This window comes from Oryctolagus cuniculus, chromosome 1, assembly GCF_051225735.1.
Source record: "Oryctolagus cuniculus isolate XC-2025 breed Fujian yellow rabbit chromosome 1, ASM5122573v1, whole genome shotgun sequence".
Lineage (NCBI taxonomy): Eukaryota > Metazoa > Chordata > Mammalia > Lagomorpha > Leporidae > Oryctolagus > Oryctolagus cuniculus.
The window spans coordinates 19,066,647-19,081,382 of record NC_142867.1 but is presented as its reverse complement, the minus strand read 5'-3'; the positions used below and the strand labels follow the sequence as shown (position 1 = coordinate 19,081,382).

The 14,736-nt window shown below is 40.0% G+C and overlaps 1 protein-coding gene across 3 annotated transcripts in view; it reads right to left on the bottom strand.

Moving 5' to 3' along the window:
- Positions 1-14,736, bottom strand: part of CKAP5 (cytoskeleton associated protein 5) — a 113,019-nt gene that overhangs the window by 39,437 nt on the left and 58,846 nt on the right. For all 3 annotated transcript variants that reach the window (XM_089327065.1, XM_008270443.5, XM_002709083.5), the window contains 8 exons: positions 13,643-13,732; positions 13,363-13,527; positions 12,591-12,719; positions 10,730-10,912; positions 6,298-6,411; positions 5,897-6,007; positions 4,801-4,893; positions 1,103-1,288 (listed from right to left, as the gene is read on the bottom strand). In XM_089327065.1, coding sequence (XP_089183191.1) covers positions 1,103-1,288; positions 4,801-4,893; positions 5,897-6,007; positions 6,298-6,411; positions 10,730-10,912; positions 12,591-12,719; positions 13,363-13,527; positions 13,643-13,732 — 1,071 coding nt within the window. The remainder of the gene's footprint in view (positions 1-1,102; positions 1,289-4,800; positions 4,894-5,896; positions 6,008-6,297; positions 6,412-10,729; positions 10,913-12,590; positions 12,720-13,362; positions 13,528-13,642; positions 13,733-14,736) is intronic.

The following is a 14,736-nucleotide window of genomic DNA, read 5'->3' as shown; positions in this document are numbered from 1 at the left end:
CAACTTATCAGTGTTTTCTCTCATATTTCTTACAGAAAAACAGCATGCCATTAAGGAAGATATGAGTTGAACATGATTTTCCAACGCTAAAACAACTCTAAGAATGTCTTGAAAGATTTAACATACATAAAGTGAAATAATAATAATAAAAGCATACTGGACTGTTAAAACTTATCATTAGTGATCAATTTGGATTATAATGTCTTAGGAAGGGGCCTGCGCCATGGCACAGTAGGTTAATCCTCTGCCTGTGGTGCCAGCATCCCATATGGTTCTAGTCCCGGATGCTCCATTTCCAATCCAGCTCTCTGCTATGGCCTGGGATAGCAGTAGAAGATGGTCCTAGTCCTTGGGCCCCTACACTCGTGTGGGAGACCCGCAGGAAGCTCCTGGCTCCTGTCTTCAGATCGGCGCAGCTCCGGCTGTTGCGGCCATTTGGGGAGCGAACCAACAGAAGGAAGACTTTTCTTTCTGTCACTCCCTCTCACTGTCTGTAACTCTCTCAAATAAATAAATAAAATCTTTAAAAAAATATTGTCTTAGAAAGAAATTGCTGTCATTTTCTACAGAATATTCTTGACTAAGATAAATTTTCATTATCAGGAAATAGTATATTATTAAAGGTAAAAAATGCAATATAAAAAATGGTCTTGGGGCAGGTGTTCGGCACAGTGGTTAAGATGCTGCTTGGGACACCTGCATCCCATGTTGGAGTGCCTGGTCTGGGCCCTGGCTCCTTCACTTCTGTTTCAGCTACCTACTAATGTATACCCTGGGAGGAGGAGATGAAAGCTTAGGACTATTTGGGACCTTACCACCAACATGGGAGATCTGGGTTGAGTTCCAGGCTCCTGGTTTTAGCCTGGCTCAGGCCTGGCTACTGTAGGCATTTGGAGAGTGAACCACAGTGGGAGAGCACTCTCCATCTGCCTCTGCCTTTCAAATAAAATTGGGGAAAAAACAAACACAAACCAAAAATACCACCAAAGAAATCAGTTTTACTCGAGAATGGTTTTATTCACAAACTAATCTACCAAGTTTAAATAAAAAATTTGTAGAAAAATTGGAAAAGCTTAGGGAAAGAGAGCTCTGTGTCACTAACCTGTTCAGCTGTCCATGGCAACATACAAGCCTCAGCTATTGCTGTCATAGCTTCTTTTGCATTGTTCCCACATTTCACATCTCCAATCTTGTCTACAAGGCCATCTAATACAATCTGAGCTGAAGTTTTAGAAAAATTTCCCTTCTGGGCAATCAAAGCAACTATGTGAAGCTTCATTTGCATCACCTGAACAAGGACAAATATTATAAACTGGTGAGTAAATAAAGACATTTATTTATTTACTTATATTAACAGCAGCCCAAAGATATAATACAGTAAGAAAGAGCTGATAACACATGCAAACTAGAATCAGAATGTTAAATAAAAAAGCAAAATAATTATCATCCTGTTTTCTATTAATGAAGCCAACTGATAGTGAAGAGAGGGGAAAACACCATACCACTTAATGTTTAAAAACATAAATAAGCAGGGCTCGTGTGTGGCAGCAGAGGTTAATCTGCTGTTTGACACTGGCATCCTATATCAGAGGGTTTGAGTCCTGGCTGCTCAGATTCTGATCCAGCTTCTCACTCATGCACTTGGGAAGGGAGCAGATGAATGCCCAGTTGCTTGGGCCCCTAACACCCGTACAGGAGACCAGGATGAAGTTCTAGGCTCCTGGCTTCAGCTTGGCCCAACCCTGGCCATTGCCAACCATTCAGTTGAACCAGTGAACAGAAGATCTCTCTTTCTGTCACTCTGCCTTTAAAATAAAAAATAATAAATCTGTTTTTTTTTAAAGTTCCAATCCAAAGCATTATCATTATTTGACTTGTCTTACACCTTCCTGAGAAAGCTTGATTTGAAGGATTTGCTTGTTATTTGACCTGATTCTGGCTAGCTCAGAGGAAAAGCACTATTACTAAGGAGTTTGTTGCAGACAATCACTGACATCTGTTTAACAACAGACAAAAGAGCTTGGTAACAAACTTTAAAGGAAGATCTAGGGAATAAAATATCCACAGATGACTTTGAAAGGCTCCCATATATTCCCAAGCATCTAGAAGGATGTGTGCATATTCAAGGCTGTGTGTAGGCCTAGGAAAGAACTGGAATGGTCCTGACCTCTTACTCTGGCTTACCATCACATCCTGTGTAAGCAAGAAGTGAAGACCAAGGTAAAGTTGTAAAGTGCTAGAGCATTGAAAACAAGCTTAACAGACATACACAGATAGCTCTGGCAAAGGGCGGAAGACATATTGGTTACAGTCATTGAAGAACATCTCTGCCCATTCACTAGCTAACTACTAAGCTACTGACCAGAGGCTCTGATGACTGCATCACAACTATAATGAGAGTATAGCTGATACTATCTAAGATGATTAGAAAAAAGATGAAAACTAAATATTGGCAAGGATGTAGAAAAACTTTCAGGGCTGTGAGACTAACTGCTGTGGCACAATAGGTTAAGCCACTGCCTGCAGTGCCAGCATCCCATATGGGCATCAGTTTGAGTCCCAGCTGCTCCATTTCCAATCCAGCTCCTTTCTAATGTGCCTGGGAAAACAGTGGAGGATGGCCCAAGTTCTTGGGCCCCTGCACCCACGAAGGATACACAGAAGAAGCTCCTGGCTTATAGTTTTGGCTTGGCCCATTTGGAGAGTGAACCAGCAGATAGAAGATATCTCTCGCTGTATCTCTGCCATACAATAAATACAAAAATCTTTAAAACTTTTTTTTTTCAAAAATCTTTACTCTCATACAAATATATTGCTAGTATGAATGTAAAATGCTGATGTCACTTCAAAAAACAGTTTGTCAGATCCTCAAAAAATTATCCCATGCAATTCTGTATATTCCCAAGAGAAATGAAAACACATGTTTACATAAAAACTTGTTCACAAATACTTACAGCAGCATTATTTACAATAACTAAAAAGTGGAAACAACCCAAATGCACAACTAATGAACAGAAAAATAAAGTGTGGTCTGTCAATACAGTGGAATATATTACTTGGCACAATAAATACTAAGAACTGATACATGGTACAATATGGTAGGTGAGCTTTGAAAACATGCTCAGTGGAAACCACACACAAAAACCCACATATTGTATGAATCCATTGTATAAAATGTCTAGGAGAGAGGAATCCATAAAGACAGAAAACACCGGTTTTAAGTCCTGGCTGTTTCACTTCCGATCCAGCTCTCTGCTATGGCCTGGGGTGGGCAGCAGAAGACGGCCCAACTCCTTGAGACCCTGCGCCTGTGTGGGAGATCTGGGGGAGGCTATTGGCTTCAGATTCACAGCTCTGGCTGCTGCGGTCAACTGGGGAGTGCACCAGCAGATGGAGGACCTCTTCCTTTCTCTCTCTCTGCCTCTCCTTCTCTGTGTAACTCTTTCAAAGGAATGAATAAATCTTTGAAAAAAAAATCACTATTTAGGCTAATAATGTAATAATGTTCAATTTCAGCTCTATTATCAATTACTGAGACTATAAAACTGACTAGGTGGCAATCTGTTGAAATCTTTACTTAGTAATACTAAGTTGATCTTCTGTATATAAAGATAATTAAAAATGAATTTTAATGAAGAATGGGATGGGAGAGAGAGCAGGAGATGGGATGGTTTGCAGGTGGGAGGGAGGTTATGGGGGGAAAAACCGCTATAATCCAAAAGTTGTACTTTCAAAATTTATATTTATTAAATAAAAGTTTTCTAAAAAAAAAACTGACTAGGTGGTAAATTTTCATTGGCAATTTAAAGACTACTCTTACTTTCCACTCAAATAAATAAGAAAGTTATCTCACTGTTTCCTATCTCACCCTTGATTATATAAATTCAGAATAGAGGGCTTTTAGGCCTAAATACTGAGGAAAAATGCATATAAATTATACAAGCTGCACATATATTTATAGGTAAACTCCTAATTACATAAAATTGTATTTTCTGTTTAATCAAAAGTGAACAAATTCCACTGTTCTTTCAAAATTGTATCTTTGTATTACTACACAGGATGATGTAGTAGAAATTATTTCAATAAAAGACATTGTATCTCCAACTGAGAAACACCTAGAGTGGTGGATATTTGGTTGAGCAGTTAGGCCACTAGGTAGGATGTCTACATTCCACACTGGCACTGAATGCCTAGGTTTAAAATGAGCTCTGGCTCCTGATTTCAGTTTCCTGCTAAAGTGAACCCTGGGAGGCAAGAGTGATGGCTCAAATAGTTATATTCCTGCCATCCGGTGAGGGACCTGGATTAAATTCCTGGCTCTTGGCTTTGTCCTATATGCCCACCCACCCCCACCCCTGCCTCAGACATTGTAGGTATTTGAGAGTGAATCAATAGATATGAACTTCCTGTCTCTCAAATAAATAAATTTTTAAAAAACAAAAACTCTGAAAATTGGGGCAAGCATTTAGCCTAGTGGTTATTTGCAGGTTAGGATGCCAGTGTCCTACAACAGTGTACTGGGAGATACCCAGCTTCCTAACGTGGATCCTGGGAGGCAGCAATGACGGGTCAAGTAGCTGGATTCCAACTATCCACATGAGAGATCTGGACTGAGTTTCCAGCTTCTGGCTTCAGCACAGGCCCAGTAAAAGTCCCTGTAGATTTTGAGGAATAAACTTACAAGTAAGAGCTCTGTTTCTGTTTACAGACATCTAGAGAGTGAATCAGTGAACAGAAGCTCTCTCTGTGCCTATCTGCCTCTCTTTCTTTCAAATAAACAAAAAAAAATTTTAAATGTACCTGAAAATTAGTTTCTTTCCATCCAGGTTTCTTGGCCAGCATCCTCACTAATGCCTGACATGGCATTTCAGTTCGGTCCATTAGTTCAACAGCCTTGAAGTGAAATAAGAGAATAAGAATTAAAATGTTAAAAATTAATTCCAAAGGAACAGTCAATACCCAAACCAAGTAAGTTGCTACTTTTTTTTTAAAAGGTAAGTAGTTACTTTTAAAGGAGGCGGACCAATAGAATTAAAGAAGGTTATAGAGAGAGTATATACAGTTTTTGTTATAATGATTTCTTAATCTAGATGCTTTGATAAAGGGCTGTTATATTAAAATCATTGAAAACTCTTATTTCACATTTCAGGAGTTCACAAATAATTTGCTCCAAGGAAAATAACAGTAACCACTTTCATTTGCATAGTATGTGGCAGGCAGAAACTGCTTATCCATAGGTGTATTCTTACTTGATTTTCCTAAAAACATAGTGAAGTACAGTAGGTTAGAAGTAGTGAAGTGTTACATTTCAAAGATGCACAAACTCAGGTCTAAAGCAAATGAGCAGCAGATATAGGACTGGAAGCCGCTGTCCTCAAGTCCCAGTGCTCTTTCATGTTCTCCACACGACTTTCTTATTAGAATCACATGGTCTATGCCAAAAGTAGCTACCACACACGCCATTTCAACAGATTTTCAAGTGTTTCTCAAACCAACAGGTAATGTTTGTTTTAACAAGGAATCACAACAAAGGGGGAAACACAGAAATAGATGAGGAGAGGTTTAAGTGGAAAGATTTGCTTGCTTAGTAAGTCTATGAGCAAGTATCATAATTTAAAAATTCATCTAAACTTTATAATTCAGAATAATAACCTAATTTTCTTGAATAACTACTAAGTTATGAGCTTATAAAAGCCACAGAATGTAGATGTTGAAAGACAACACCACGATACAGCTATACATGAAGAGAAAAACCCCTATGTCCTCTTCAGTTATCACTATGAAACAAGTTCACTGGTTACAAAACAGCAATTAGGACAAATCCTTCAACTGTCAACTACACTGCTTCCATATAATTGGGTTTTCTTTGCCATTCCACTCATCCCTGCACCCCTACCTTCTGGAACTCTTCCATACAGGCCAGCCTTTCCTTCCAGTTGCTGCTGTCTAGCAGCTGTATACAGGTAGGGGGAAGGACAGCTGAAGCTTTTTCTTCACATACTTCTACCTGTAAGATACAACAATACCCTAAAATTAGGAACTGCTCAAGAAAACAGATGGCAAGAATGTACAAATACCCCAACCAAAACCAAAGGAACACTCCCATAGGTATGTTATTGTGTATGAGACTTCTATGCATTTCCTACTGACCTAAAGGGGAAGCTTGTCTAAGGCAGTGTCACTAAGCCAAAAGAAACTGACTGCATGATACAGAACCCAGCAAAGACAGACCTGAAATCTCAAAGGTCTCAATTTCCCACCATTTCCCAAGTTTCAGACATAGCACGTAACACTGACCGAGAGCTCGGGCTCCACTATTTCTTTGGTCTCCAGTGCTTTCTTGTTCTTGGTTCCGGTGCTCCCTGTGCCTCCTGGTGCAGCTGGTTTCCCCTTCTTAGGTGGCCCACCAGCCTAAAAACAATTTTTAAAAACTTAAACAGCTTAAGGATTTAAAAAATTCTTAAACCTTTTTGGGTCTCTGATCCCCTTTGAACATTTGATTAAACTGAAGAACTAACCCAAAATAAACAGTTTTTCACGTCCATAGAATTTAGGTTTTAAGAGTGGACAGACCATTTGGAGATCATCCAGGGGTAATCTATAGAACCCATATTAAGAATCTCTAATCCAGAATAAGCTACAAGATCAAAGAAACAAAAATGATAGACTAGAATCACAGTGAAGGTACAGACTAAACTGAGAATGACATCCTAATGCCTTCAAATGTCTCAACCTTTCCTACATCAGTACAGAATCATAATACTTACTCAGTACCTAACCCTAAGTTATCCTGTTTTCAGGAGAATATTCAAGGGTACTTCAAAAGTTTGTTAAAAAAAAAAAAAAAAAACAACTGGAATTAAATGTTTATTTCAGTGCAAAAAATTTTGAAATCTATGTATGTGAGTAGAATTTGCAAGGAAAAGAGGGGCTGTTATAGCAACAGCAGTTACTTGTCCAGTTACGTTGAAAATAATCATCTAATTGAATCTTTCCTTTTCTCTTCTTTTTTCTTTTTTTTTTTTTTCCTGACAGGCAGAGTGGACAGTGAGAGAGAAAGGTCTTCCTTTTCCGTTGGGTCACCCTCCAATGGCTGCCGCGGCCGGCACACCACGCTGATCTGAAGCCAGGAGCCAGGTGCTTCTCCTGGTCTCCCATGCAGTGCAGGGCCCAAGCACTTGGGCCATCCTCCACTGCACTCCTGGGCCACAGCAGAGAGCTGGCCTGGAAGAGGGGCAACCGGGACAGAATCTGGCGCCCCGACTAGGACTAGAACCCGGTGTGCCGGCAGCACAGGCGGAGGATTAGCCTAGTGAGCTGCGGCGCCGGCCTCCTTTCATTTTCTAAAGATTTTATTTATTTATTTGAGAGGTAGAGTTACAGAGAGAGGGCTGGTCCACTCCGCAAATGGCTGCAATGGCCGGAGATGGGCTGATCCAAAGCCAGGATCCAGGAGCTTCTTCCAGGTCTCCCACGCAGGTACAGAGAGAGTATACAGAACTTAGGACATCTTCCACTGCTTTCCCAGGCTATAAGCAGAGAGCTGGATCTGGAGAGGAGCAGCCAGGACATGAACCGGCCCCTATACGGGACTCTGGCACCACAGGCCGAGGATCAGCCCACTATACCACAGTGCCGGCCATGAATCTTTCTTTTGTTTTAGTTTTTCAGGTGACTTCTGTTTTAAGTATATGGTCATATAACCTACAAAAATGACACTTTTGCCTCTCCTAAGTATTAATACCTCTCACTATATTCTTCTACCTAAGCACAGATCATTATAAAACAATTACAGTACCAGCAGCATTCTTTTTTTTTTTTTTAAAGATTCATTTATTTATTTTGAAAGTCAGAGTTACAGAGACAAAGGGAGAGACAGGTATCTTCTATCTGCTGGTTCATTCTCCAAATGGCCACCAATGGCCAGTGCTGGGCCAGGTTGAAGCCTCTGTCCCTCTCTAACTTTGCCTTTCAAAGAAATAAAATAAATCTGGGGAAAAAAAAAAAGGAATATTTTAGTACTTTCATTAAGTATGATGTGTGCTGGCTTTTGGTTTGCCAGACTATAGCAATCAAGGGAATACCTGTCTGAGACAATTTTTTCTTTTTCTTTTTTTTTTTTTTTAAGATTTATTTTATTTATTTGGAAGACAGAGTTACAGAGGAAGGTAGAGACTGAGAGAAAGGTCTTCCATCCACTGGCCCACTCCCCAGATGGCAGCAATAGCTGGAGCTGCACGAATCCGAATCCGAAGCCAGAAGCCAGGAGCCGGGAGCCAGGAGCTCCCTCTGGGTCTCCCACATTGATGCAGGTGCCCAAGGACTTGGGCAGTCCTCCACTGCTATCCCAGGCCATAGCAGAGAGCTGGATTGGAACAGGAGCAGCCAGGACTAGAACTGGCACCCACATGGGATGCCGGTGTTTCAGGCCAGGGCTATAACCCACTGTGCCACAGTGCTGGTCCCTATTTATTTTCAGTAAGCTAAATAATATTAATTGTATGTTATAGAACCCAGCAAAAAAAGAAATCAAATCTTGTAGGTCTCAACTTTCTATGGTTTAATGAGTTTGAGGCACAATATATAATGACCTGAGAACTATATGGTTAAAAATTTTTATCAAGAAGATATGTTGATGGGGCCTGCACTGTGGTACAGGGGGTTAAGCCATTGCCTGCAATAAGCTACTGCCTGCACCAATTGGACACCAGTTCAAGTCCTGGCTGCTCCACTTCCAATCCAGCTCTCTGCTAATGCACCTGGGAAAGCAGTGGAAGGTGGCACAAGTATTTGGGCCCCTGACATCCATGTCGGAGAACCAGATGTGTTCCAGGCTCCTGGCTTTGGCCTGACTCAGCCCTGGTTGTTGCTGTCATTTGGGGGGGTGAACCAGCAGATGAAAGATCTCTTTTTTTTCTCTCTCTGTCTCTCCCACTCTCTGTAACTTTATCTTTCAAATAAATAAATATTTTAAAAAAGAAGATATGTCAAGGGGCTGGCACTGTGGGGGCAGCATATTCAAGCTATTGCCTGCAATACCAGCATCCTATATGAGTGCCAATTTGAGTCCCAGCTGCTCCACTTCTTATCTAGTTCCCTGCTAATGTGTCTGGGAAGGCAGCAGAAGATGGCCCAGGTACATAGGCCCCTGCCACCCATATGGTAGATCCAGATGGAGTTCCAGCCTCCTAGTTTCAGCCCATTCCTGGCCATTGCAGCCATCTGGGAAGTGAATCAACAGATGGGACATTGATTTCTCTCTCTTTCTCTCTCACTCTCTATAACTCTGCCTTTCAAATATATAATCTCTTAAAAAAAAAAAAAAGACATGTTGAAATTCATTATATTCCCTTTCAATATCTGAAGTTAGATTTCTTTTTATCTATAAACTTAGAAATTATAATATTAATCTTGAACCATCCTGGCAACTCTGAAATAAAACTTTAGTTGGTCATACTTTTTATTGTACCAGTGCTAACATTGTATTAAAGTCTTCATTTAAGTTAATTTCATCCCAATTTTAAAAATTAACAAAGTACACAACATTATGGCAATGTACATCACTGCTTACATTGTTCCTTCTACCTATTTTGGGTATTTGTTAAGAAATGCCCAAAACCTAAAAAGAAAAGATGGGATGGGATGATAAAGGATCAAGTTATTCTTCAACATCCAGATCTGTTCTGAAACAAATGTTCCCTTGAATAAATTCCAAGATATTAAGGTGCCATTAGCAAAATTAATGGTTTTTAAATAAATGGAAATGTTTAATACCTGCCGCTTCATATCAGCAATATGGTTTTTGTTGGTTCATAGAAACAAGCCCACTAAGAGATCTGAATATTTTCTAACCCTAAAAATGGAAAATCCTGTACTCTTTGATTAACTAGAATACCTTTCTGGATCCTTCCCTGTGCAGACATTTTCTTATAGAGAGTAACTTCAATTAACATACTTCCTATTTATCTTTTTTAGCAGATGTATATTTTAATTGACTGATTTTTCATTCCATTCCTAGCTGGGTCACTGGGTTAGATGCTGATGCTTTCCCACTTACCTTTTCAAAACAGGAATAGAGAGCAATTGCCTGCTTACCTCCCCCACCCCCACCCCCACCCTTTTTTTTTTTTTAAAAAAAGAATTCCTCTTAATAAGAGAAGACCAGCTAGCTTGGACATGGAAGGGTTTAGAGAAACAAAAGGAAAATACATTGTAGTAAGAAAAATGGATAAGCCTTAAGGATCTAATACTAAGTGAAACAGGCCAGTCCCCAAAAGACAAATACCAATGATTCTACTTATATGTGGCACTTAAAGTAGTCAAATTCATAGAAACAGAAAGAAAAACAATGGTTACCAAGGGCTAGGGTAAGGAAAGAATAAGGGGCTACTGTTTAATGGGTACAGACTTTCAGCTATAGAACTAGATGGTAGTAATGGTTGTACATTATGAACATATTTAATAATACTCAACTATACACTTGAAAAAGGTTAAGACAGTAAATTTTATGTTTATGGGGGAAAAAAGCACTCCCATATCTTTATTTCTATTTTTGTATCTATTAAAGTTCACCAAATGTATTATTGGAATACTATGATGTCTTCATTAACAAAAGTTCTTCTGTATTTTCAATGTGATCAATTAATTCATTTCTCAAAGTCATAAATGGAAGCACCACCATGAGAGCCTGAGAACTTTACTAAATTCTAATTTCAAAATATCTATTAACCTTAGTAGCAGGTGCCTTTTTTAAGGGTCCTGGTTTGGGTGCTGAAATGTCCTTCATGTCCTTATCTCCTGCAGCCCCTGAAGCAGCAGCCCTTCCAGGTACAGGTTTGAATTCCTTCTTATCAGCTCCTGGTCCAGCTTTCTTACCATGTACCAGTTCTACTTTCTCTGAACATTCTTTGATCTACAGAATGAAAGAGAAGCAAACATTATTTAGCACAATTCTCAAACATAACCACTATATTACTACTTATTAAGTCATTTCAAAATCACAACTATACATGAGAATTCAGAGAGAAAAGTTTTCAATGAAGATAGATTATACACTTTCTTGGCAGTGGGTATATACTAATGTAATATTTTATTTCTTCAGAAATTAGGATTTTAATAACTTACAATAACATTTTTGATGGAAGACATTCTTAGACAGATAATTTCTAAGATATTAGAAACACTTTTCTTACAACACTGTTTTCACCTTTATAGATAGATTACTCAGTAACTTTCTGGTTATACTCTGAAAGACATTTCTAATAATATCACCACTATAGCCTAGGATGAAATTTAAATCTTCAGAAGCTATGTTTCCTAACTGTAGGACTGAATGACCAGTAGAGAATGAAATAAATCAAAACTGAAAAGAGAAAGTACTCAAAACTGATTCCAATTGTGTATGTGTATAAAATTTCTTTCTTTCTTTTTTTTTTTAAAGATTTATTTTATTTATTTGAAAGAGAGAGAGGTAGAGATTATTTGAAAGACAGAGTTACAGAGAAAGGCAAAGACAGAGAGAGAGGTCTTCTATCTGATGGTTCACTCCCTAGATGGCCACAACGGCCAGAGCTGTGGTGATCGGAAGCCAGGAGCCAGGAGCTTCCTCCGGGTCTCCCACACGGGTATAGGGGCACAAGGACTAGGGCCATCTTCTACTGCTATCCCAGGCTATAGCAGAGAGCTGGATTGGAAGTGGAGCAGCCAGGACTAGAACCGGTGCCCATATGGAATGTCAGCACTTTAGGCCAGGGCTTTAACCCATTGCACCACAACGCTGGCTCTCCTTTTTTTTTTAAGAGTTATCTTATGGGCCGGCGCCGTGGCTCAGCAGGGTAATCCTCCGCCTAGCGGCGCCGGCACACCGGGTTCTAGTCCCGGTTGCCCCTCTTCCAGGCCAGCTCTCTGCTATGGCCAGGGAGTGCAGTGGAGGATGGCCCAAGTGCTTGGACCCTGCACCCCATGGGAGACCAGGAGAAGCACCTGGCTCCTGCCTTCGGATAGGCGCAGTGCGCCGGCCGCAGCGGCCATTGGAGGGTGAACCAACGACAAAGGGAGACCTCTCTCTCTCTCTCTCACTGTCCACTCTGCCTGTCAAAAAAAAAAAAAAAAAAAAAGAGTTATTTATTTGAAAGACAAAGTTACAGAGAGATGTCTTCCATCCACTGGCTCAGTCCCCAGATGGCTGCAATGGCCAGAGCTGAGCTGATCTGAAGCAAGGAGCCAGGAGCTGCTTCTTGTCTCCTACGTGGGTGCAGGGGTTCAAGGATCTGGGTCATCTTTTACTGCTTTCATAGGCCATAGCAGAGAGGTGGACCAGAAGTAAAGCAGCCAGGACTCAAACCGGTGCTCACATGAGATGCTGGTGCTGCAGGCCAGGGCTTTAACCCGCTGCACCACAGCATAGGCCCCTAAAATTTCTTTTCTAATGTGAATGGCGATAAAAAACAACAACAAACAAACAAACAAAAAAAAAAAACACCTGAGAAATTCTGATCAAAAGGATACCAGTACTTTAATTACCCAGAGATGAAACCAGGCAAACAGACAGGACTGTTGTCCAGTTTTATCACAACCCATTACTAACCTACCTTATCCAGCTTGAGTTTGTCCACATCAGCTAAGAATGGGTTTACTGCTTTCTCACCAACCACCTTCAAAGCAGTTCCCAATGCTTCAAATGCAGCATCTCTGACTTCAGGAGCAGAATCGTTGATGTGCTATAGTCCAGAAATAAGCAAAAGGATCTGAACCTAAGGCATTTTAAGTATTCCTGATATTAATTGAGGTTCATCATTGTTGGATAAAGAATCTGCGGTTTACAATTTGCTGTAGCTAATTGTAGCTTTCCTTTGCCAGTTAACCGTCTTTCACAAATTCTTTTGGAGTTAAGGAAAGCTCTGGTTACCCATTTAACAAGTTAATATTTTCTTAAATAAAGTCAGGAACCACTGAATGCATTTCAGGTAATGACAGACCAAACATATAATAGCAGTCCTATAAAATTGTGTTTCCTAGTGATATTGTAGCCATTTTAATTTGTGTTAAGTACACTCTATGTTAAGCAACTTATGACTATACTACAAATCTGATGCTTATGCATGGCCAGATCCAGCTGAACACCAATATGTGGGCCATGTAAGAAACAACAGTTGGTGGAATCATGGAGCTAATTTGTGGTTCCGTCAGGAATAGGAACACAGACAATGATAAGAATTTGGATTCAATTTCCAAAGTCGCAGAGGTTCTGCTCCTCACCAGATCATAATCTAAATCTGAAGTAAAATAATCACCATACATCATTAGAAGAAAAAATAACTTGTTTCAGTATAAGATGTTTCCCCAATTTCACAGAGTCTATACCTTAAGAAGAGCAGCACAAAAGGGCTTCAGCAAGCTCTTTGGCAGTGTAGAAGCAGTGCAGTGACGGAAGCTTCTTGCAATAAAAAGAGATGTCTGCTGCTTGATAGTTGGATTTTTATTATCCATCACTGCTAAAACATCTTCACTGATGTTCTGTAGTGTGGTCTTCAGAAAGAAAATGTGGTCATTGAGATGAGTTTTTAATTCTGAAGAACAATCAAAATACCACACTGACAAAAGGTACATTAAATAAAACCACATGCTCACACCGTCAACTTACAGTAAGGAAGATTGCATCGATTGCCTCCTGCAAGGCTTGTACCACTTGAGGCTTCTTCTCCTTGAATTTCTCCAAAATGGTTGGCACAACCTATGAAAGAGAACAGTTGGACTAGTATTTGGCAATGGAAAGGAATGACCTTTAAAAACCATATGCTAAATGAAAGAAGTCAATCACAAATTTTATATGAAATGCCAAATCTATAGACATAGAAAGTACATTAGTGGTTACCAAAGCCTAGGGGTAGAAAAGAACGGGAGTGACTCCTAATAGGTGTGGGGTTTGAGATACAAAAAATGTTCTGGAATTAGCGGTGATAGTTACACAACCACTAAATAAATCACTCAATTATCTACTTAACAAAGACAAAATTTACTATATGGGTTATATCTTGGTAAAGCTATTATTTTAAAAATTATCTTGATTCTATCAAAGAAACAAACATCAAAAAAAAAAAAAAAAAAAGAACATTCAAGTTAAGTCTTCCATAAATAAATCTTTAATAAAAAAAAAAAATAGGCAGGGGGTGCTGGTGCTGTGGTTAGAGTCCCAGCTGCTCCCCTTCTGACTCAGCTCTCTATTATGGCCTAGGAAAGCACTGGGAGATGGCCCAAGTCCTTGGGCCCCTGCACCCACATGGGAGATTTGGAAGAAGCTTCTGGCTTCGGATCAGCCCAGCTTTGGCTGCTGCAGCCATTTGAGGAGTGAACCAGCAGATGGAAGACTTCTTTCTCTCTGCCTTCATTTCTCTCTGTAACTCTGCCTTTCAAATAATAAATTGACCTTACAAAAAAAAAAAAAAAAAAAAGAGTCTTTCACTGGGAGCAGGTATTTATTATAGTGGTTAAGGGCACCTGTATCCCACATCAGAATGCCTGGGTTTGATTCCTAGTTCTGGTTCCTGACTCCAACTTCTTGCGAATGCACAATGGGAAGCACTGAGGTGGTGGCTCAAGTAATTGGGTTCCTGTCATTCTCCTGGGGACATAGATTACATTCCCAACTCCTGGAACCAGCTCCAGCCTTTACAGGCATTTGGGGAGTGAATTAGTAGACAGGAGCTCTCTTTTTATCCACCTCCCACCCTAGGAAAA